Source organism: Melitaea cinxia, chromosome 3 (assembly GCF_905220565.1).
Source record: "Melitaea cinxia chromosome 3, ilMelCinx1.1, whole genome shotgun sequence".
Classification (NCBI taxonomy): Eukaryota; Metazoa; Arthropoda; class Insecta; order Lepidoptera; family Nymphalidae; genus Melitaea; species Melitaea cinxia.
Genome location: NC_059396.1, coordinates 16,795,784 through 16,820,566, shown reverse-complemented (window position 1 = coordinate 16,820,566; position 24,783 = coordinate 16,795,784). Strand labels below are relative to the sequence as shown.

Sequence of the window (24,783 nt, the reverse complement as noted above, 5' to 3'; positions counted from 1 at the left end):
ATAATTGTTAATTAGGCTAGTTATTAATAATCTCATTGATGTTCTACCTCATTTTAAAGCACAAAAAGCGTTGAGAGATCGATCCGCAGTCATTCAGCGTAAACTAATTGTACCTTCGTCACTCTAAGGAGTATAAAAAACATATTTTTTTTTTCATAATTTTATTATTATTAGTTTTTCCCAGTTATTTCTTGTGTTGCATAGATGTTACTATGTTTTAAGAAGATGAGAAATGAAAAATTATTGTTTGTTAGGTTTCTGCGAATTAAAAAAAATGTAACAAAAATATTTTCTATTTTGTTTTGTTTTTATTTTTTCTTTTACGTTTCCTTATTTCCTTTTATTTCTTAAATCACATATTATTTTACGACAAGTTACACCCGTCCATCGTGTTTAACATTTATTGTAATTTTAAGTACATTATTTAAGGAATTGGTCATTCGTATAATCATAATATAGTTGCACGAAAAACTAACAGGAATTTATTTAAGATTATTTGGTGTTTTTCTTTTATATAAAGTAGTGCACTAGTACGAAGCGTTAGCGTGTTTGTCTTTACGAATTTTATAATCAAAATCATGAGTAAATGTTCTGTAGCGTTTAATGTAAGATCATTTACGAGTATGTGCTCATTTCGTGTTATATCATTAAACGTGTTTGATAAACTTACGACTGGTTCCAACAAATCCAGTTTTGCTTACTATGAATAGAATTTTGGTATCAACTTACGAATTGTATTAGAAATCTAACTATAGTTTACAGGTAATTAAGACCGGCCGTAAGACTATTCGGTTTCGTCCTTAATGACTTGACGCTAGATAACAGACGTTTAACTAAGATTATTAAAATTAAAATGAAAAGTATAATAATTGTTATTAAGAGCACTAATCGTTTTAATACTAGATTTGAACGAATTTCAAAGTAAGAAAAATGTACAAAAAACGCAGTTATAAACATTCTACTCTATTTAATTTTTAATAGTATTTATTTTGTGCAATATTGGAAAGTTTGTTACTAAAAAAAACTCAAATTCCGAAAAATATCCTCATAATTTCAAGCTAATAACAATTCATTAAATTATTATGAAAATGTTAAAGTGTGGCATAAGATATCATTCCATGACTGTAAATAGGTGTCATAAAATTCTTAATATCATTATGTTCTATTTATTCTCTCGGTGTCATTTTAAAAATATCTTGGTGTCATATGTGTGATTAATTCCACGACTTATTAGCTGTCGGACGAAAAGAGCACTCTTCTATAAGAACTAAAGTACAAATTCAAGTCTTAAAATAATTGTCAGTACAAAAGTAATTAATGGAAATTATGATATTGGATTTTATGTAAATGTTGCCAATATTATATTTTTTGGAGCATCCGCTGAACTATAATTTAACGTAGGTTTATCTGAGTACAGTACAAAATTGAATATTAAAATGTACGACAGCCCGCGATGTTGGATCGATCGATTGGATAGGATTGTAATATGACCTAAGGTTCACGTCGTTGATGTTTCTTATTAAATTACCGGATTGTAATTTTCAACGTATCTTCAAACGTCGAAGAAGCTTAAAATTGCAAAAAATTCGTCCGCACACAGAGGACAAGTATTTTAAAAAGAAACGGCAACTTGTAACCATATTAAATGTTTGCTTTGTGTATATTTATATTATATTCGTGTAGTAACTCGTGAAGGGCAAGGGTATACAAACGTGCTCGTGTGAGTGCAGGCTTAGGTCGATAGTAATGCGTAAGATTGTAACGTAAACCATCATGGTTGTAAAACTAAGTAGGATTTTGTACGTAGTTAACTAATGATGCTTAGTGAACTAATCGGTCGTCGATGGTATTTGTCTGTAAAAGGGAAGTGATTGTCTGTGATTTTTTTAAGCGACTTTTTTATATATATGAAAAAAAAAATATTAAAATTTCTTAACAGTAAGAATAGCACTTGTGATTTTAGATATTTTATTAGTTGACTTCATTTTTTGTACAATACGATAGGATAAAGTAGAGGGATGTAGAGGGTTTGTGAAGCGGGTTGAATGTACATACATATAATGATAGATGTACAAATTTGTCATATGGAAAAATGGTGTACCAAGCCGTTGTGACGATTGGTATGACCACAGCGACGCTTCTTTGTGTTGTGGAGTCGCGCGGGCTCCGACATTCGCTCCCGCGATTTAAATTACGGGAGCTTAACACGAATTTAAATAGAGAACGCGCGTCTCGTTAAAATTAGCAAATTAATTTATTGTATAATCCTAACATTGATGATTTACCTCGTTCTAGCGAATTTTTTTAGTGTGGTAACATTACGTCGGTTTTTTTAATGTTAGTTTAATGTGATGGTAGTATGTAACTGTTATGTTTGCTTGGTCCGGCTGAACATAATTAAGTGGTCGATGCTGCACTCTACGTGCTGCCCGTCGCTCCACTTAAGTGTTTCTGACCTTTCACGGTAATTAGCTTTGTGTTAACTTGATATATATCGATTCGAATATACGTATTGTGCGTTTGCTGTTAATTTTATACGAGATTCTAATACTACCCAATGAAATTAATTTTTATTTATTGTATCCAAACCAGTGCTTTAATTACAATTGTGTTACATTAAGATCATTTAATTCAAGCTGTAAGTTATGCAGCTTTTTCTGTACAGTACATGTTGATAGACGGAGCAGCACGTATTATTCGAATAGAGTTGTATAAATACTGTATAAAACGAACTTTGATACAGGTATAATAGTCCAAGTGCACTAATTATAAATATGTATTGCGTAAACAATCCCACGTCACGTACCTACAATCTGACTTAGGTATAGATATATGGAAAATAAATTGTTCCATTGTGGATTCTTAAATTAATAAAAAAATGTTGCTAAAATATAATTAAATTTGTTTCATTTGTATTATTTTAATTTGAATTTTATTTTTGAACCTATTGGTGAACATATGTCTATACAAAAATATGTACAAACATAAATACACACATAATAAATAGGTACGCTAAGAACCTACATTTGTAAGACTTAAAAGTTAGCGTTAGGTATGAGCCAGCTTAAAATTTTCGGAAAGTAACGCAATACAAAAAAAATGTGTAGACATGGACCATCATTTCTATAACCTATAACTTGCCATTGACTGTGAAACAGTCAGTCTGTGACCATTTTGTGAAGTTATACATTTCTTTTTGTTATATAAGAAGATAACTACGACCTATTTATTTCAGATCATAATAACAACATAAATAATGTTGGAATTGTAAACACATAAAATGGCTTTGCCATGCAAGTCGTAATTAAGTCTATTAAAACATTTGATTACTTGATACATTTAATTCATAACAAGAAAAAAGAGGAAATTTGGAAACATACCTCTATCTAAGTAATTTAAATATTCTTATGGTTTATGCTATTTTGGTTTTTTAACCACATTGTCGGTTATGGTGCAGTCATGGTTTTATTTTGTCGAAAGAACAACTTTCATTAGGCGTTTGTCAACAAACCGGTATAGGTAATTGATAAATCAACAAAGCTTTGATTTTTATATTTTCAGTAAGAGTTTCTATTCAAACTCAAAATATAGGTACTACATGCAAATGGATATTTTAAAAATTTGCATTTTCACTTTATTTTGTCTGTGTAAAGGATGATTGTGGTTGAGCTCCAAAGGATAATTCTAGAGAGAATGGAAATAAGGATTATGCTAATCCAATTGAATTTTTTAGATATACGTCGGCTGTGGTGAAGAGCGGAGATGCCTTAATATGCAGTAATAGTAGCAAGATAAGTCTGCTGTATAACCACTGACTTTTTAAAGACTTATTTTTAGAAAATGTCGCAAAAAAATTTAGACTTAACTCTTCTAAACATTCTTGGTATATTTAGAAAGAGGGCTTTGCGCAGCAGTGGGACGTTACAGGCGAATGAAACAATCAATCATTCTATAATTTTTTTTAATTTCACGATCACTGACTGAAAATTTTGAAAACTGGTAATTTTTGTCCATGAGTTCACAACAACGCTTGTTAAATATCCTATTTTACTATTCCTATGTTAAGAAAAAGTTTTTTTTTTATTATTAATAATCATAAATGTGCTAATTTTTTCTTAATTTTATTTGTAGATGTTGTTTTAAACAAATACCCTTCGAACATTAAACACAACGAAACACTTAATTTTTTTTTGACAGTAGATTTGGAAACAACTTTGATTTTCCTACTAAGCTGTAAGCTTTATTTACAAGATACTAATCAGTCGTCTACAAATTACTATTAATGAGAAAACGAAGTAAAAAATATAGCAAAAAAGTAAGACGTATTTGACGGTTTTGTTTTACTTCAAACAAATTTTATACTAGTCAATCAATAAATTTAAAGTATTAATAATTTCTTATGATTTACGAAAAAAAAAAAAAAAACAAAATTAGAATAAGTAGTTTTAGTGTAGGGGAGAGTGGGGTAATTGACAATTCAACATTTGACTACATTTAACTACTTTATACAATTAGGTCGGCAAACCCGCATTCGACTCACGTGATGGTTAACGATTACCTACCTACTAAAGTAATTTAAAAACGCATGTAACACCAGAAGCATCAAGCGCGTTACGCCCCTACCCCCCACCCTCCCAGGAGCTCGGGTCACCTTACTCACTAAAGGAACACAACACTGCTTGAGAGCAGTTTTTTAGCTGTTATCTTCTGTAACATCGAGGTACTTCCCCACTCGGACTGCTAAAGTTTGTGAAGTGAATGATACCCGATTAAAAAAAAAAAAAAAAATGTATTATAATTATTTTTTTACAGCATAATTTGCTTTTTAAATCAACAAGTCAATTATTTATAAGCTACTATTGATAAAACTAGGTACTTTATAAAATTAAAAAGTAATTACGTAAATTTGATTTAAATTTTTGAACTGTTTTTATAGTATAGAGCGAAATGTAACCTATCTCCATAATGGACTTTATAACGTTCAGACACTTATAATTTGAACAAACAATCATTAAAACTTTAAGCATTAATAACTTTAATATTAAGTGTGTAGATGTATGATAGCAATTATATAACAAAAACACGTTTATATGTACGCGTGTGTATTTGGAGTACAAAAAACACGGAAACGCGCTCCTATCTTATATGGTCACCTCGCGTCAGTTATTTATAAAAATAAATCGTCTATTTGACGTCCGATCGAAAAGCCACTTACCTTCAAAGTGAAATGTCAATTATTTGTTCATCGAAATATTCGTTAAATATTGTTTTATCGGGACGAGTTTTTGCGTGATGTTGTATCACGCTTCAGCGTGTAATATCCCACTACTGGGCATAGGCCTCTTTCCCCATGTAGAAGAAGGATCAGAGCTTAATCTACCACGCTGCTCTAATGCGGGTTGGCGGATATATTCCCTACTATGAGTAACGATCGCTATCAGGTATATATGATAACAACCGGGACCGACGGCTTAACGTGCTCTCCGAGGCACGGTGGGGGGACCCACAAGGATTGCACAAACACCCAGACCACGGCAAACACCTGTATGGCCAATACAAATGTTTGTCACGTGCGTGGATCGAACCCGCAATCGGCAGCGCAACAGATACAATCCATGACTGTAACCGTTGCACCAACGCGGCGTCTGTTGTATAGGCTATGTTATTTCTGAATAAAATAGATGATATATGATAAATTACTCACGGTGACCGCATTGTTAAAGGGGAAGAGAAGAAAAAAAATTAACGACTTCTAAACTATAAAGTTAGTTGCAAAAAGGCATTCTAACTATTTTAGGATACAGCGCTATTCTTCCATGAAAACATTTGAAAAATTAAAAATCAATCTTATACCATCATTAAAAAAGTTTTTATAAGATACATAATATGTTATAAATTTACTAAATATGTAACAATATATGTTATAAATTACCAATGAATTTTAATTAAATTATAATTAAACAACTTGTCATTTACCTTCTCCAAAATCTATTTTCTGATTTTAGAATTTGTCAATGGAAAACGAAAAAGGTTTTTGTTTTTTTTTTTTGGTCAACAGGAGAAAATACGAATTCTATGTTATTATTAGTTAAAAATAATTATTAAGGCATGAAAGTAAGGTAGTTTGTGACGTAGAGTATGTGTGTAGCTGATGAGATGAAGAGTATAAATTTCACTTAAATTTAGTTTAATACATTAAAAATTTACATCTCCTGAAGAAAGTAGAGCCACATGACATTATTCTTAAAGTTCTAAAAAATAAAACTTTAATATCTTTTTTAATTAGCTTTTGTCACTAAATAATGTACCAATGGATGAACCAACTGTACGTACTGTGTGGCTACGGTACTAAAGAATATAGCCACCCACTCTCTTCCCGTGGGTGTCGTAAGAGGCGACTAAGGGATAACACAGTTTCACTACCACTTTGGAACTTAAAAAGCCGACCGGTGGCGCAATAACCATCCAACTGCTAGCTTTGAAATATACAGGCCGAAGACGGGCAGCAGCGTCTTCGGTGCGACAAAGCCAGCCCTATGATCACCAACCCGCCTGCCCAGCGTGGTGATTATGGGCAACACACATGAGTTCACGTTGTTTTTGGCGTAAACTTGTGGAGGCCTATGTCCAGCAGTGGACTGTATAGGCTGTAATGATGATAATGATGGATGAACCAAGGTGGCAATAAAATGATAATAATCAACGCCTCAAACTCAGCCGTCAGATGTGAATCATGTGTTGAGCCCCGTATATAATACAAAACACATACACTCAGACCAAACACCTTCAGAGATGCGACAGCTCTACAAGGTAATCGATTACTATGTAATATACAAAGAGAAAATAACCTTAGAAACACGTAGACATCAATTTCAGAACATTTATGTACTAAAGAAAAAAAAAAAAACAATTATTTCTTTTTAGGTATTTCACATGTTAAGTACATTGATAGTAAATTTTCAATAGATATTTTATAGAGATAAGTGAAAAAACACACCATCAATTATATTGCATTAGTCTAGTGTGGGTACGTAATAGGTACATAAATATATAGGCAGGTGCGACCAATATTTTCATAAATTTTTACTAGTGATGATTCTAGTAACTTGAAGTTCTTAAAACATAGTTTCAATTACATTTCTCAGGGTTAAAGATAGACTATTGTATAAAAAAGAAAAAAAATACTCAAAATGTACAAGTATCCAATTTACATTGGCTAAATTTTATATTGCTGAGTTTAACAAAATTTTTGTTGTTATTTGTTATAGCTGAAATTTCATTTTATAAATTTGGAGTATCTTTTTTTATTATTCGTTAGGTAAGGGACATAAAGTATTATAGAAGTACAATACAACAAATGAAATTATTTTAAAACTGTTAGTTTGTGTATGAATGTATCTAGTTAGAACGCAAGTTTCGTATGTCACAAATTAATCTTTGTTAAGCCGTCCCGCCTCTTTCAAGAACGCCAAGTGACCGCTTCACCGGGAACTGATTTACTATCATATCAGAGCAGTATAAAAGCGATCAGAGTGATGAATAAGCATCATTATTCGAACGGATAATTTCAAGACAAGAAATGGCAGCTAAGGTACGTATTGGCATTCGCTTTTTTAATTGTCGATTGCGAATAAAGTTAAACAATGGCGCTTTCTATTTTAATTGTTTTATTATTTATTTATTTCCTTTATTTGTTACAGTTGGTTGTAGTACTGATCCTGGCAGCTGTGGCCCACTGCTCAGTAGTGCCAGTGGCTCGAACAAATGCCGACTACACGAGTTTCGCGTACAACGTCGCCGATCCCTACACTGGTGATTACAAAAGCCAGGTCGAGACACGTGTAGGCAGCAATGTCCAAGGACAGTATTCCCTCCTTGACGCTGACGGTACCAAGCGTACTGTAGACTACGCAGCTGATGATTTCAACGGATTCAACGCTGTTGTGCGCAAAGACCCCGCTGTTGTGGCTACACCAGTAGTTGCTGCTGCTCCCGCTGTTTCTGCAGTTAAGACTGTAGTTGCACCTGCTGTGGTTGCCTCAGCCCCTGCTGTGGTTGCTTCAGCACCCGCCGTTGTCGCCTCAGCACCCGCAGTTGTTGCTGCGCGTACCTACGCCGCTCCCGCCTTCGTTGCCTCAGCCCCCGCTGTGGTCGCCAGCAAATTCGTAGCTCCTGCTGTTTACTCAGCTGGTCACTTTTCTTATTCTGCTCCCCTCAACTACTGGTAATTTCTTGTACAATTTAAAACGACTTCTAATTGATTCTGTAAATATTATGTATTTAAAATTATAAATATATGGTAAAGTACTCAAAACTTTTTTATTTTCTTATTTGCAAAGTAGTTTAGTATTAATAATATTGCTGTTTTTTCTCTAAATCTCAAAATCTTTAAAAAATATGAAGTTTTTACGTCAAATAAATATAATTTTTTAACCGACTTCAAAAAAAGGAGGAGGTTACTCTCAATTCAACCGTATATATATATATATTAATGTATGTTCGAGGATAATTTTGTCGTTTATGAACCGATTTTGATAATTCAGTGTTTGCTGGCAAACGAAAAAAAACCGACTTCAATTACATCGAAAAGTATAATACAACGTAGGTAGACAAAATAATTGTGTTTGCAGGCAAACGAAAAAAAACCCACTTCAATTATATCGACAATTATTAAAACGTAGGTAGACGAAAAAATAATCAAGTAAATACGCATTATCAAAGATTATTGCAAAAGTTGTAATCAGATCTCGATGAAATTAAAATGTAATCACATGATAAACATCGGCTTTTGATTAAATTAAAAATCATCAAAATCGGTACACCCAGTAAAAAGTTATGCGGATTTTCGAGTTATCAAAATCGGTTCATAAATAAGTATAGTAGTTAGTACATACAATCACGCCTCTTTCCCGTAGGGGTAGGTAGAGACCACTTCTTTCCACTTGCTACGATCCTTACATACTTCTTTCATTTCGTCCACTTTAATAGTTGTATTTGCTCGCAAACTGAAAAAAACCGACTTTAATTACATCGACAAGTAATACAACGAAGATCGACGAAAAAATAGTCAAGTAACTACGCGTTATCAAAGATTACTCAAAAAGTAGTTATCAGATCTCGATAAAATTTAAATCTGACCACATGATAAACATCAGCTTTCGATTAAATAAAAAATTCTCAAAATCTGTACACCCACAAAAAAGTTATGCGGATTTTTGAGAGTCTCCCTCGATTTCTCTGGGATCTCATTATTAAATCCTACTTTCCTTATCATGGTACCAAACTAAAGATATCTCCTTTCTAACAAAAAAGATTATCAAAATCGGTATATCAAGTCAAAAACGCATTATTAGACATAACTCAAAAAGTAGTTGTTAGATCTCAAATAAATTTAAATGGGACAAAATGAAACATACTACCTTTCGATTAAAAAAAAAGTCGAAATTGGTCCACCCAGTCAAAAGTTCTGAAGTCAGTTAAATAAAAAAAATAAAATAAAAATTGAGAACTTCCTCTTTTTTTGAAGTCGGTTAAAATTATAAGTTATCTATGTACTGATACAAATTTATATAAATATATCATCTAATATATAAAATTCTCGTGTCGTGGTTTTAGTAGTTAAACTCCTTCGCAACAGCTTGACCGATTCTCATAAAATTTTGTGTGCATATTGGGTAGGTCTGAGAATCGCACCACATCTGTTTTTCATCCCCCTAAATGTTAAGGGTAGTCCAACCCTAATTTTTTTAATTTTTTTTTTATTTTTTGTGATTTGGCGTTAAAATACATACAACCCTAAACTTTCACCCTTCTACCACCGACCCCTATTTCTTAATAGCGTATAGCGGCAAGACAACGTTTGCCGGGTCAGCTAGTTGTAATATAAATTTAAAAAAATATATATTTGTTAGAAGATAATTCGTCGTCGCGGTTCCTTCTGACAGACCCAAGAGCCTGTCTGGGTACGGGCCTAGAGGGTGACCTCCTTCACCGGATGACATTGCCTCCGGGGTCACATTATTTCGCCCAAAAGGGCCAGGATTCTATGACCTTAAAGGTTTCACTGGCTTGGCTGTCAGTCTTTCGTTAGGTTTCGATAGCTTGTGCCTTGATTGGATCTGGGTAACAAAGAGGGCGTTTCACAGCCGTGTAAAAAGACCCCAATTGATGGTGTTTTTGCGGATGGATAATAAATATAATTTTAAAATAATATAATATACACGTAGACAATAATTTGCTACAGATATATCGAGGTCTATAGACAAAAATGGAGGTGACCTCTATCAGTTCGTATGACTTGTATGTATTTGTATAACAATAGAATTTCTTCTTATGCAAATTCGTATGATGAATTCAAATCGACCGTTTCGTGAAAATATTACGCATTTCAAACTATTTTATGGGATGTAAGACAAATAGTTTTCATTCTACATATAGTAATAAAATGAACTTTATCTGTTAAATGAAAAGTTGTAATAGCAATCGTGGAGTTTACTCCCACAGATGGAACTCCGAAGAATTTAGCGCGTATCGAAATTTATGTGATTCTTCTGTACTTTCTAGTTATTTTTATCGGTATCTTAGTTCAGAGCGGACCTTTGAAATGTGTGCTTATATCATTAAGTGATTCATATGTTCTATTTACATTTAAATAACTTATACTGAATTGAAAATGGATTACGACAACGCGGACAAAGGCATAGGATGCAAATAGTGTTAAGATATTATTTTCGTTATTAAAAAGTTAACGTGTCAATCATATGTATCTATTTTGAACCTTACGTATCTGAATGTGAATCTTAGGTTAAAAATTACCGCACGCCTTCAAAGAGGCTGGGCTTTACTCTCACAAAATGAAAAATATTTTGTTTTAATTTTATATGAAGAGAATTAAAAATACTCAAGATTTTATTAAATGTTTTTATTACATTTTGATAAACAATTCGTTTTCGTTTTTACAACAATTTACACAGCAACTAATCCTAAATCATTAAAGTAAGGTCAAGCTTGTCAGACAGTTGTTACATTTTTACCAGTAGATTTTTTTAGTAACAGGTACGTAGCCTGAGTAGTAAGGGGAAGAGTAGCTGGAAACTAGTCCAGGAGCGTATACACTTGAGTAGACTGAAGGACTACTGTATACTTGAGGAGCAACGTAAGACTTTCCTACAACAGGGGTGGATGCAAAGTATGTTGAAGGAGCAGCGTAAACTTGAGGGGCGACGTAAGACTTAGCATAAATAGGGGCGGAAGCAGCATAGACTGAAGGAGTAGCGTAGACTTGAGGGGTGACGTAAGATTTAGCTACTACAGCGGTGGGAGCAGAGTAAAATTGAGGGGCGACGTAAGACTTGGTCACTACAGGGGCGGAGTAGACGGTCTTAGCTTGAACTACGGCTGGTGCGGAGGCAGCTACGGCAAGAGGGTTCTTCTGTACAACCGCGTTGAAACCGTTCACATCATCAGCAGTGTAGTCAACGACGCGCTGGGTGCCATCAGGGTCGACAAGGGAGTATTGTCCTTTCACTGTACCTCCGACGCGACTTTCAACTTGGCTCTTGTAGTCTCCGGTGTTGGGGTCGGCGACATCGTAAGCGAAGCTGGAGTAGTCGTTGTCTTCCTTGACAACTGGAACTACTGAGCTGTAAGCTACAGCGACTAGAGCAGCGAGGACTACGATGAACTGGAATTAAAAAAAAATGTTTTAATTATCTAGTTAAAAAGCCTACACAAAATGATTTATAATAATCGAAGTTATTAGATAAAAAAAAAATTCAACCGTTTTAATTTAGTTTCAAGACTTCCCTTTGTTTAATTATCTGATGTGGTTTTACAATGAATTAATAAGAAAATGGAATAGCAGAAATTATAATAAATATATATTTTACATAGAGATATTTTACCTTGGCCATTGCTTCAGATGATAACGTATCGTCAACTGATGTCGATTTTTTGAGCATTAGCTTTTATACAACTCGTACTATCCGAGGGCGTATTTTTTATGAGTACTGGTTGAACTTTAAAATACCATTATTTTTACTGTCTTAATAGACAATCTAATGAATATTCCGGATACACGAAATTCTTGTATCAAAATAATTTAAGACGTTAACTTATTTAATTGATATTCATATAAGTCAGAAATAATTTTATGTCGACGTGTTTATGCTATTTGCCATACTATTAATAAAATTTATTTTCTCGAAAATAGGCCATGTTCTACTAAGCGTAAAACCTAAAATGTTCCTCGCTTTGTATTATTTAACGTTCATGGTCGTCTAGGGACATATCGATCACATAAAGTATTTTTATATTAAAATTTTATTTTTCAACATTAGAGTCAACATCGTACAGTTCCTAATAGAGTCACTTAGGGTAAAAGCCGGATAGTTGCCTCGGACGGATACATGCCCCGGTTTTTAATACACTATGTTAGGAATATAAGTTGTGTTAGAGCTTTACTACAATAAGTAGTGACCCCCCACAGGCCTTAGTGCGATGTAAGCCATCGGAATAGGTGCACGTGTTTTGTCCGTGTGAGCAAATATCTTCCGCGGCGAAACTTTGACGGGCGTTATACTTATATTGGTAAGTAATTTTTATTGAATATTTTTATTACTGATCGTGGTTTCAGTCAACTTTTTGTTTGTTCGCATGCATTAGAGTTTAAATTACATTGTTTGTTATGTTTTATTGCAAAATAATTTTTATTTATTTTGCAAATGTAAAGGGCAAGTATCCGTATCAAAAAGGATAGCCGCCCTACTTACTTTCGCGGATAGTTGCCCCTAGAGAAACTAAACATTTTTTAACAAGTAAAGACGAATTTCATTTTTTTGTTGTTTTTTCGAATTTACTGTGACTCTAACTTGTTGTAATTAAAATAAATATCTACTCAACTGTTTTATATATTTATTCTAGATAAGCAAAATGCCTCGTAAATATAAGCGAAAACCAGGCGTGGTGCAACGCAACATCAACTGGACAGAAGATACCTTAAAACTTGCCTTGGAAGAATTGAGAGAAAAAAAAAGGTATCAATGAAATTTCTCGAACATACGGAATATCCTCTCGAACCTTAAGAAGACGCTACGAAACAAGTAACCAGCAACTACTAACTCAAGGTATATTTTCGATTTAAAGGTCCAGTATAAATACAAAATTCTATCTACACACCTTCTTAGCTGACGCAATTGTATTTTTTGTCACTTCTAGGAAAATATCCTGTTCTTGGCTACGAAAATGAAAAAAGACTGGTAGCTCATATATTGAAGCTCGGAGACGCCGGTTTTCCTCCTGACAGAATTGTGATTCGTCAATTAGCTTATCAGTTTGCCGAAAAGTTGAAATTAAAGCACAGCTTTAACAATGAGAATAAAATGGCTGGACCGCAATGACTAAAAAGCTTTCTTGAAAGAAATCCTGAAATAGCTTTGAGACAAGCTGAGGGCTTATCAATTGAAAGAGCGAAGAGTCTCAACAGAACAGAAGTTGCAAATTTTTTCAAACTCTTAATAACTACTTTAACTGAGAATAATTTGCTGAATAAGCCAGATAGAATATTTAATATGGATTAAACCGGTGTCCAACTAAATAATAAAATTGGTAAAGTATTAGCTAAGAAAGGCAGTGAAATTGAATCCGATAACACAGATATTATGAAACAGGAAAAAGTAAAAACATTAAGGAAGAGAAGATTACAAATTTACAGTTCTGACAGTTCCGACAGTAGTGAAAGTGAAGAAAATATATTCAGTTCAAAAACGCTTAAAGGAAAAGCCACCATAGGACTCCTAATCAAAAGAAGCAAGGACGAAAAATCGATAAGAGACACTCAAAAGATATTAAAAGTCAAAAATGATAATTTAATAGTAAATACGAATTAAAAAGTTTCTACTAAAAAAAAAATGATAATTATTGCGTAGAATGTTATGAGAATTACAATTTAACGAAATAAAAGTCAGATTGGATTCTATGTGATACATGTCAGATGTGGTTGCATGAAACATGCACCACATTCAAGAATTATTGTCAAAGATGTGGAAAGTTGGAAACCTTAGCTGCTGGCAAAAATTAAAGTTAACACCAAAGTTACTTACTAAATTATTATATATTTAAAATAAATGCTAATATTTCATAATAACGTACATAACTTTAAGTTTGAATAATATTTTTATAATTAAAATCATTAAAAATGAAAACTATTTAATAATGTTATGATTATTATTTCACATTATACTTAATAAAAGATCTCAGTAAATTATAAGGACTGTTAAATAAATAATAAAGACTAATTTAATTGATATAAATTTGTTTCTATCTAAAATAAAAAATTTACCGAGGCTACTATCCCCGCACGAGGCAAGTATCCCTCGAAGCATTTTCCACGCTAGGCTACTATCCGCCATAGTAGGCAACTATCCCTTTTCTAAGAGGTGAAATAAAACAATATTTATTCAAAACCATTGTTAATTATGTACACAAAAATAGGCTATTATAGAAGATAAAAGGCCTATGTTTTGAGATACATACTAAATAATTTTCAGCAAGTTCATATTTTTAAAAAATTAAGCTTTTTCGAAAAGTGGGGCAACTATCCGGCTTTTACCCTATATGACATGATCAGAAATATGTTAAGGCTAGTTTAAACTCAGGATCAGACATTTAATTTACGTTACTATTTATTATTTCTTTTATTGTAGTAGTGCTGTTTTTTTTAATTATGTTTATTTTTTAATTCCTACTGTTTTTAATTTGTTTGGAAAACAATACATTCAATCTCCGATCGTATTGCCGCCATTATGTTATTTTTTTATTACAGTGTTTTTTTTTTTGAAATTTGAACTACATAGTTAAGCTAAAAATGTATAATAAAAAAATTCTCATCCACTCGAAGAATAAAATATGATCGCAGGACCATATTGTCAAAAATAGCTTCAAGTTGAGCCAAGTTTTTTGTCATTATGAGTGGCAAAGTCGGAAGCAAACGTTAAAACTTTTTGTCAATAATCAGTAATGTTTTTTTTGGCTTTTGTACTGATGCAAGTATATTTGTGCAATCTGCGGTAATCATTTAACGGAAAGGCACTAATTGAATCCCTATATTTAATAGTCTTTAGATTACGATACAGACCACGCGTTGGCGCAACGGTCACAGCGCTGGTTTGTGACTGTTGCGCTGGCGGTTGATGGTTGCCCGCTCATGGCACATTTGTATTGGCCATACAGATGTTTCCCGTGGAATGGGTGTGTGTGCTTGTGCTCTGTGTGTATTTCCGGACTCCCGACACACAGAGTAAAATCTTGTATCTAGAAACACACATAACACAAATATAGACACCATACAGTGCCTATCATCATTATGTCCAATAAAATGTTTATCCTAAGCTGGAATCGAAGTCACAAGCGTTCGCGTTCGCTGACTGTAGTCAGTGGCCTTGACCTGGGTAGCGGTCAAGTGGTCGTTATATCATTATCATAATTATCGGAAATTTATTTAACTTGAATTTCGTTACTTTCAATAGAATTATAAAACTGGGTACAAATATTCAAACGAGCAAATTCTTTGCAGCTTTTGTGATCGCTACTTCATTTTGAACCAACTTTAAAAAAGTAGGAGTTTTCTCAATTCGACCGGAAATATATATATTTTTTATGTGTGTTCGTGGATAACTTTGTAGTTTATGAATCGATTTTGATATTGTTGGAAAGGAGATATCTCAAGGGTGGTACCATGACAAGAAAACCAGGATCTGATAATGAAATCAAAGGGAACCTTCAAAAATCGTAGTGCAACTAGTGCGTTTGTAATTTTTTTTTCGGTCGGTTTTTTTCGTTTGCTCGCAAACACAATATACAATTTGCTGTGTGATGTAGTACAAATACAAATGTTTGCAACCAAACTTACGAATGTAACTTACAAGTAATAAAACGTAGGTAGTTGAAGTTGTGACTAAGTTAACGTTGCTAGATATCACTTGGTACAATACGTAAGGTGCTTTACCTAATGTTTTAAATTGACTGTAGTTTTTGCTACTTTGATTTTTTATTTTCGTTACATTTTTGCAAATGTAGAAAATTTTTTGACGTTCGTATATATGTATAATCAATCACCTTATGGCGAAATAAATTATTTAACTTCACTTCTTTCACGTATAAATACATTCTCTAATTTTTAATATTTGGATCCTTTTTTAGATTAATGTTGCCAAACAATAAAGTGATACTAAGTGTATGCTGTATCAATAACATTATAATGAGCGTATTATTAACTACATAATAAGTAATTAACACATGTTTTTCATCTTACGATTTCCGCAATTATTTTAAAATGTCTAATATAAACATAATTAAGTGATGTTTATAGATCAACTAGTATTTCGTTTAAGGTAAACGTATATTTTTTGTATCATATAAAAGCTTGAATGTTGAAAGCTCGATATTCATTTGATGCGAATAGCTTGTTATAATAACAACAATGAACAAGGTATGGTTAAAGAAGAATTAATTGATAAGTTTCTTTTTTGCTTATCGCGTTTTTTTCCAATTTGGGTTCGATTCCCGTATATACGTCCCGGCTATACGGATATTTTTCGTTACCTGGTTGTTTTGATTGTGTTGTAATTGTTTCCGGGCCCCTAACACAGGATTTACGTCCTACTTACGTTCGTTGAGTATGAATTTTATCCTCAAGATACAATAATTATATGCAATATGTTTTCAGTTTTTCGTAGCTCTCGTCGCCTTGGCTGCTGTGGCTCATGGCTCAGTGGTACCAGCAGTCAGTGTGGACAATGAATCCTCCAGCTTCGCCTACGATGTTGCCGACCCTAACACTGGTGACTACAAAAGCCAAGTGGAGTCTCGTTCCGGTGGTGTTGTAAAAGGACAATACTCCCTGATCGATGCTGACGGCACCCAGCGCGTTGTTGACTACACTGCTGATGACGTCAACGGTTTCAACGCGGTTGTACGCAAAGACCCCGTGTCTGCTCCTGTTGTTGCTACTTCTCGTTTTGTTACTGCATCACCTGTTGTATCGTCTCCCGCAGTTTTCTCACGCTCATCTCCTGTAGTAGCCAAGTCTTTCGTCGCTCCTGGAGTGAATGCGGTATCTTCACCAACAGTGTTCACATCTCGCACATACCCTGTGCCTTCGTACTTGTCTTCGCCATCAGTGTACGCTTCAGGATTATACCCCTCCTCATACTACCCAGGCTACCCCTACCCGTCTGTTAAATACGTGTAAAATCGGATATGTGAAGAAGTGTTCTGTGACACAATGTAGATAAACCATGTATACTCATAATTGTAAAACTAAATAAATTAAATTGTAATTGAAAATGTATTGTCTTATTTGTCTTAAACGTTCTGTTTAAGTCACATTAATTATTATGTTACTGTTATAAAAGTTCCAAAAAAAATATTTCAGAGAATTTGTTAATGGTTAATGTTTAAATTAGGAATTTTTAGTCAATTCAGTTATAATTTTAATTCAAATTTAATATAGGTGTCAGTATCATTAATATATACAGTCCTTATTTGTTGAAGTAATAGTTAAAGCTATGGTACATTATGTTAATATTGTTTCCTGTGTATCGATTGTAAGTGTCACTAGTATGAAAAGAGATTATAATTTTGGTTTATTCATAACAGTAGAACAATTACCATAAATAGATAAAAATATTTGTCAAAATATTAAATACAGGGATTTTATGTTTATGGCATATCTCATCGTTTACTGATAAAAAAAATTCTAGGACATAAGATATTGCTAGACTTGAACAGTTTTTGTACCTGTTTCATCTCAACTATTATACTATATTGAAATTTTTCTACTACTACCTTGGAACTTAAAAAGCCGACCGATGGCGGGATAATCATCCAAATGCTGCAGCGTCTTCGGTGCGACAAAGCCAGCCCTGCGGTCACCAACCCGTCTGCCCAGCGTGGTGACAATGGGCAATACACATGAATTCCCGCCATTTTTGGCTTGAACTTGTGGAGGCCTATGTCCAGTAGTGGACTGCGAAAGGCTTTAAACAGCACCATTAGGTTTGGGAGACTAAAATGTTTCGATAGGTATAAGATTTGGGTATATCAAACTGGAACTCGGAGAAGGTACTTTATATTGTAGTATTAATCGCTAATGACTAGGTTTTCCAGTAAAGTAAAATAAAATCAGAAATATTACCTAAAATAAAAAACAAACAGCTTGGCTAATTTTGCTTGTTTTTTTATTATTAAATATTACTGTCTTGGTCCTTATAAAGTGTATAAAATGAAGAATTTTCTTTAAATTTTAAATATAAATCTTGAATGTTCAACTTGGTGTGAACTGTGCTAAAATGTGCCGGGGGTTTTACGTTTTAAATCATTAGGATTTAATATTGAGGAATATCTATATATACATTTTTGCAACTGTTTGTGTATTTATTTATACTTTATTGTACACCACTAATATATTACAAAAAACATAAATATAGTTACAAACAGTGCAGTACAATGGGTAGACTTATGGTTAATTAGCCATTTCTACCAAACAACCCAACCAACTTAAGGACTTGAAATACTTTAAGAACATGAAGTTTACTTTTTTGTGTCTCGTTTTAATAAGAGACATGGTAAAACAATAAGTCTGATTCATGATTATCTTCATCTTCATCATATCAGTCTATCGCAGTCCACTGCTGGACGTATGCATCCCCAAGTTCGTGTCAAACATTACGGTTTTCCGCAATCCTCATCCAGCCATCACCGGCAATCTTACGTAGATCGTCGGTCCAGTAGGCCGGAGAACGTCCCGTTTGCCAAAACGCACTGCACTCTAGAACACGTCTGCTCCAGCGGCCATCGGTCATGCTATACAAGTGATCTGCCCACTGCCACTTCAACTTGCTAATTGCTAAGTCTGGTTGATTAAATATATATGGTATGTATTTCTTATTAAAAGTATTAAATTATACCCAAGCAAAGTTTAGTTTCAGTTTAAAAAAATTTTTTTTTTTTTTTGTAGTTTTATTACACTTGTCGTTGTTCTTCGTATTATTTCCTTTTACTCTTAATGAGTTACTGTTTAGGTAAAAATTAATATTTACACATGAATGAAAATTGCGTTTACGAATTTGTAGTTCAGTAAAATCAGTATAGTAAGAAAATAAAAATTTAAAACATAAATGTTTTTTTAGGAAATAGATTTATTTAACATAATACATGTATATACAAGCCAAACATAGTATTAACGTTAGCCGAGACAGCATTTACAGGTAGTAAGGAAAACCGTAGTTGTTGTAGACTCCAGAGGAGTACACTGAGGGCACTACTCCTGAGTAGTATGAGGGAGTAGCGTAAACTTGAGGGGTAACGTAAGATTTAGCATAAACAGGGGCGGAAGCAGCATAGACTGAAGGAGTAGCGTAGACTTGAGGGGTGACGTAAGATTTAGCTACTACAGCGGTGGGAGCAGAGTAAAATTGAGGGGCGACGTAAGACTTGGTCACTACAGGGGTGGAGTAGACGGTCTTAGCTTCAACAACAGCAGGAGCAGCGGCAACTACGGCTGGTGCGGGGGCAGCTACGGCAAGAGGGTTCTTCTGCACAACCGCATTGAAACCGTTCACATCATCAGCGGTGTAGTCAACGACGCGCTGGGTGCCATCAGGGTCGACAAGGGAGTACTGTCCCTTAACAACACCACCAAAGTTGCTCTCAACTTGGCTTTTGTAGTCTCCGGTGTTGGGGTCGGCGACGTCATAAGCGAAGCTGGAGTACTCGTTGCTCTTAATCACTGGTACTACTGAGCTGTAGGCTACAGCGATGAGGGCAGCGAAGACTACGAATAACTGGAAAGATAAAATAGTTTTTACTGTTAGTAACCAGTAGAACTAAAAGAGTAAAAAAAGTATTTGTTTAAAACGTAATTATAAATTAGAAAATTTTGGTCTTACCTTGGCCATTGTTGTTTAGGCTGTTGTATTTTGTCAAGTGAATATAGTTTCATGAAATTGCTAGCTTATATACACGAACGATACATGTACAGTACTGACGTCGTCTAAATTACCACTGGTTGATCTTTAAAAAAAAAAACGTGTAATTATAATTGTGATGATTAGATTATTGAGGAAATTAAATAAAATATATTACCATACCCCTAAGGCGATTTTGTTTAATATTTTAATTAGAACAGTTTTGGTTAAGTAAAAAAAAAAAATCGATTAGTCATTTTCATTACTTTATTTTTAGATTAATGGTAATTTTTTTATATAATCAGCTACTAATGGGAACCAGACAGAACAGAGTTTGATCCACAAGTTTTGACCACGTTGGATCGCTATGTCGATTCTCTCGGCAAAAATGCATCAGCCCCTCTTGTCACCAGTGGAGGCAATAAGCTGAAGCGTCACCTCTTTTAAATTTTTTTAGGACCGCTACAACAGAATGTATCCTCTATTTTATACATGAATTTACATTAAAAAAAAAAAAAAAAAACATTAAATAAGGACCGCGATGATAGCCCTGTGGTTCGTTGGTATGGACGTGTGTAGTGTGAACAAATAGTGGTAATCCCATAAGTAAATAAATTGAGGGGTGAAATAAACATTATTTTGTAGAGTATACTATTAGTTACTTATTAAGGTATAGAAATATTAGTAAGGTATAGTAATGTTAATAAAATTATAAAAATTAACCTTTCGAAAAAAAAGTCCTCTACCTCTAAATGATATCCTTAATCCTTAATTTAAATAAATTAATATATTTATTAACCTTATTACTTAAAAGTAAATAAATATATTAAAGTTCTGGTTACAGTATATAATGTATCTTCATGAAGAACTATTTCTAACACTTTTAATTTGAAAACATTTAAAATTGTGAACGATATTATCTTATTCCATACAAAGCCGCTGGAAGTAGTTTGTATAAGTACATGTTTTAATAGTCACATGGCGTTACTATTTTGAATATTTAATACATATCAACATTTTTTATAGGATTATATATAACGATTTAGATAATGTAAGTCGATAACGCGCTGACGGCGCGGCGGCGTACATTGCGACAGTTTTTGTGTGATTAATATTTAATTGCAAATAATTTCGCAATTAGATCTTCTAATTTGATGATTCAAAACGTGATATACTAGACAAATTAAATCTCTGTTTAATTTCTCAGGTATCTATAACCTTACATATTTTTTCTATTTAAGTGTTAATACTAAATTTGATACCTTAAACGAGTAGTTAAAGAAACGATTAGTTAAGTAAAACAGTCGTTAGATTGTTAATTAAGTCGTTAGATTGTTAAAAAGTGTAAATAGTGGGAGATAGAATGACGCCATTGCGGAATTTTTTCTGTATGAAAACAACTTCACAAATGAATTAATGTTTTATTAGATCATTAAAATATTTTAAGAAGAAAAATGGTTAATAGTAAACGCCGGGAAGATCGCGTGATTTTCTGTTAACTTTATCAAGTTTTGCAATTTTTTAATATTTTTTATTATTATTTTTTTATTCAATATATTTTCTTATGATTACATTTTTAAATATATTTATAAAAAAGACAAATAAAAATATTTAAAAATATAAAAATAGTAGTCCTCCGGTGGCAGGTTGAGGCCCAGGCCACCGGTAGTTAAGTTTCCAGGCTGAAGAACCTCCTCACAATGCGGGCCGTTTCAAGCAACACTGCCTTTTGAATCCGACCCTTGATCCAACAGTCAAGTGAGAGTTTCTTAAGGTGTTGGTCGAAACTCTTCGCTAATAGACCATTAACCGATACAACAATAGGAACAATTATTGTTGAGTCTACATTCCACATGCCGGTAATCTCGTGGGCAAGGTCTAAATATTTACTTAATTTTTCTTTTTCGGCCTTTATGAGATTATCGTCACGTGGAACTGTAATGTCAACAATAATTGCTCGGCGCGCTGATCGGTCTACTAGCACTATATCAGGTTTATTGGCTGCAATAAACCTGTCAGTGACAATAGATCGATCCCGGTAGAGCAATGCACGACCATTCTCAAGAAATGGCGTTGGGCTATACCTATAATAAGGCAACTCATTTTCAACGAGGCCGTATCGAATAGCAAGTTGTTGGTGTATAATCCTGGCTACTTGGTTATGTCTGCAAGTACTCACCGTTAGCAAGATGACTACCACCGGAAACAACATGTCTAATGGATTCTCCAGGCTTATGGCAAGCTCGGCATATGTCTGGAGTTCCGTGTTTCATGATATGTTTCCGGTAGTTATTCGTCTTAATAACTTCGTCCATAATTGCACAGACAAAACCTTCGGTTTCTCCGAAGAGGTTCCCGTGTTGTAACCAGGATATAGAGCTGGGCTGGTCTACATCTGGGTCTGTCAGAACTTTGTAGAACAGGCCATGTAATTCTTATTATTATTATTATTATTATTCGTTACTTTTAGTCAGTAAAAATGTTGCTTTTGAAAAGCTTTTTTTCATTGGTACATTTTGTATCAAAACTGTGTTTCGTAATTTTCCGTAAGTTGGTTTTAAGATTATTCTTTAATTATAAACTAACAAATTTTATCGTTTTGTGTAATTTTACTACGCTTATGTACACGTAGTACCAAAAAAGAAGAAAACATTTAGAACAAAAGGTTCTTGCAACTACATTATTTTTTTTTTATTTAAAATATTATTTCATATTTTTAATAGATACATTTTTAAATAAAATGTTTTATACATAGAACAGACTAGCAATAATTTGATAACATTCTGTCTGCATATTCGACATTTTACAGCATTTTTATATTGTGATCGATTCGAAAGAAAATAGCGTTTCTACATGTTATTGTAGTCTGTGATAGAAAAACATGTATTTTATATCCAGTCGCCTCGTAAAACGAAATTTTATATGCATGAAAGAATTAAAATAAAATGCAGACTTTATTGAAAAAGTTTTCATTTGAACTTAGTGACTTTAGAAAAAAAACTACAACACATAGTAGAGATATTTATTTTAAATTGAAAGAATGAACGTGCAAAGTGAAGTCTTGGTACATTCATACTCATTTCCACTGTAATTTTGATTCACAACATAATGTTGTATAGCCTAAAATAAAATAAAAATACAAATATTTATTTCCGGTCTGGTTGTATGTTATTGTAGGTCTCCCCACCGTGCCTCGGAGAGCGCGTTTAGCTGTCGGTCCCGGCTATCATCATGTACACCTGATAGTAATCGTTACTTATAGTAGGGAATATATCCGCCAACCCACAGTGGAGCAGCGTGGTGGATTAATCCTTGTCCTACACGGGGAAAGAGGCCCGTGCCCCGTGATATTACAGGATTAAGCATAGCGATAAATAGTGCAAAATATCTTTAAGTTGTATGCAAATTATTTACTACATACACTATGCTGTTCCATCTGACAATACCATTTAAGTAAATAAATAAATAAACCTAACATATATTATATTCAGGTCGTAGACGGGCAGCAGCATCTTCGGTGCGACAAAGCCAGCCCTGCAGTCACCAACCCGCCTGCCCAGCGTGGTGACTATGGGCACCACACATGATTTCACACCATTTTTAGCGTGAACTTATGGAGGTCTATGTCTGTGATATGCTGAAATGATGATGATGATGATGATGATATTATATTCTGTCATCTGTTCTTAAGTTAAGTAAACGAAGGCATCTTAATACCAGTGTTATAGGTAATAGCAGACAGATATGAATTGACTGATTACTTGACATTTATTTCTTCGGTTCCTTTCCACAGTTATGACTTATTACGTAATATTTTATAGCCTGTACCTTCTTTAATATGTAAAATATCTAAAGCGTGCGACACATTTAGGCGTTTCGTCACGTCCGATTCGGCAATATTCGTCGGAGAACAAAGTGGACCCGAGGCAATTACTACACATATTGGAATGGACCCGAAAATTTCAGCATATTTTTAGTACATGTTCGGGTCCTCTCGGCAGAATTCGGTTTGCGTTCGGGTTTTAGTATCCAGTCTATCTTGAATGATTTTAGCGTTCCTCTAGTTGTTCCGAATTTGAATTTTAATGTTTGACTTTGCTTCTCTGATGACTATTGTGTAGTATTTCACGAATATGTGATTGCATACATTCAATTTTACTGTCCTGCTATGACAATAAGTTGCATTGTTTTGTCTTCATCACTGAAAGTGTAAATATTATAAATAAATGTACCTTGAGTGTTATGTACAGTGTACAGTGAGGTTCGATTCGGTTGCTGGTTCGATTCGCGTTCGAAACAGACATTGTATTTCGACACGTGTTTTTATCTCATGCAACATTATAAGATTAATTCTGGTGAATTTGTTCTAGACCTCAAGAATGGACAACATGGTGTACTGAGCTACCATCGTTTTTTTTAATGACTACTTAATTGATAACAAAGACGAGCACGATTAATGGAGTCCAAATATTTATTTTAAGAGGTTAAATAGACATGTATGTATGCATAATATGTATTGAAAACTTAATTCTTCAAAAGAATAAAGAAAAATAATAAATAGTTAAAGAGTCCTTATTATTGTGTATTAGCTCCTGCCCGCGACTTCGTCCGCGTGGAATAGGAACAATTCTGTCACACATGATTTTTGCGAAACTATTACTGCTTACGCAGCGGAGACTCTCATAAAATGTCAAAAAAACAACCCGATTTTGAGAAAAGAAATTTGAAAATCGGAAGAATTTTGCAAATCGGACCAGTACTTCCTGGGATTAGCGCGTTCAAACAAACAAACAAACAAACTCATCAGCTTTATAATATT

General features: G+C 33.7%; 4 protein-coding genes and 1 long non-coding RNA gene across 7 annotated transcripts; 3 read left to right on the top strand and 2 right to left on the bottom strand.

The window, feature by feature from the left end:
- The first annotated feature begins 8 nt into the window (after window positions 1-8).
- On the top strand, window positions 9-24,783 carry LOC123669630. The gene is made up of 4 exons (XR_006745780.1): window positions 9-19; window positions 826-827; window positions 18,064-18,071; window positions 24,702-24,783. It is a non-coding gene; the product is annotated as an uncharacterized LOC123669630 (long non-coding RNA).
- On the top strand, window positions 7,499-8,314 carry LOC123669622 (larval/pupal rigid cuticle protein 66-like). Of its 3 annotated transcripts, none has more exons than XM_045603220.1 (3): window positions 7,499-7,591; window positions 7,701-7,979; window positions 8,034-8,314. In XM_045603220.1, exons 1-3 carry the CDS (start codon window positions 7,580-7,582, stop codon window positions 8,226-8,228), a joined length of 486 nt encoding a protein of 161 aa, XP_045459176.1. In that variant the 5' UTR covers window positions 7,499-7,579; the 3' UTR covers window positions 8,229-8,314. The 3 variants fall into 3 exon arrangements, with proteins under 3 accessions (XP_045459176.1, XP_045459177.1, XP_045459175.1); XM_045603221.1 differs by having other exon boundaries at window positions 7,701-7,994; window positions 8,049-8,314; XM_045603219.1 differs by having other exon boundaries at window positions 7,701-8,314.
- LOC123669619 (cuticle protein 21-like) lies at window positions 10,907-11,988 on the bottom strand. The gene is made up of 2 exons (XM_045603215.1): window positions 11,904-11,988; window positions 10,907-11,683 (listed from the first exon to the last, which is right to left on the bottom strand). Exons 1-2 carry the CDS (start codon window positions 11,958-11,960, stop codon window positions 11,030-11,032), a joined length of 711 nt encoding a protein of 236 aa, XP_045459171.1. The 5' UTR covers window positions 11,961-11,988; the 3' UTR covers window positions 10,907-11,029.
- On the top strand, window positions 16,438-17,347 carry LOC123669623 (larval cuticle protein A2B-like). The gene is made up of 2 exons (XM_045603222.1): window positions 16,438-16,486; window positions 16,724-17,347. The coding sequence occupies exons 1-2, from the start codon at window positions 16,478-16,480 to the stop codon at window positions 17,246-17,248; spliced, it is 534 nt and encodes a 177-aa protein (XP_045459178.1). The 5' UTR covers window positions 16,438-16,477; the 3' UTR covers window positions 17,249-17,347.
- On the bottom strand, window positions 19,172-20,004 carry LOC123669621 (larval cuticle protein A2B-like). The gene is made up of 2 exons (XM_045603217.1): window positions 19,947-20,004; window positions 19,172-19,841 (listed from the first exon to the last, which is right to left on the bottom strand). The coding sequence occupies exons 1-2, from the start codon at window positions 19,953-19,955 to the stop codon at window positions 19,260-19,262; spliced, it is 591 nt and encodes a 196-aa protein (XP_045459173.1). The 5' UTR covers window positions 19,956-20,004; the 3' UTR covers window positions 19,172-19,259.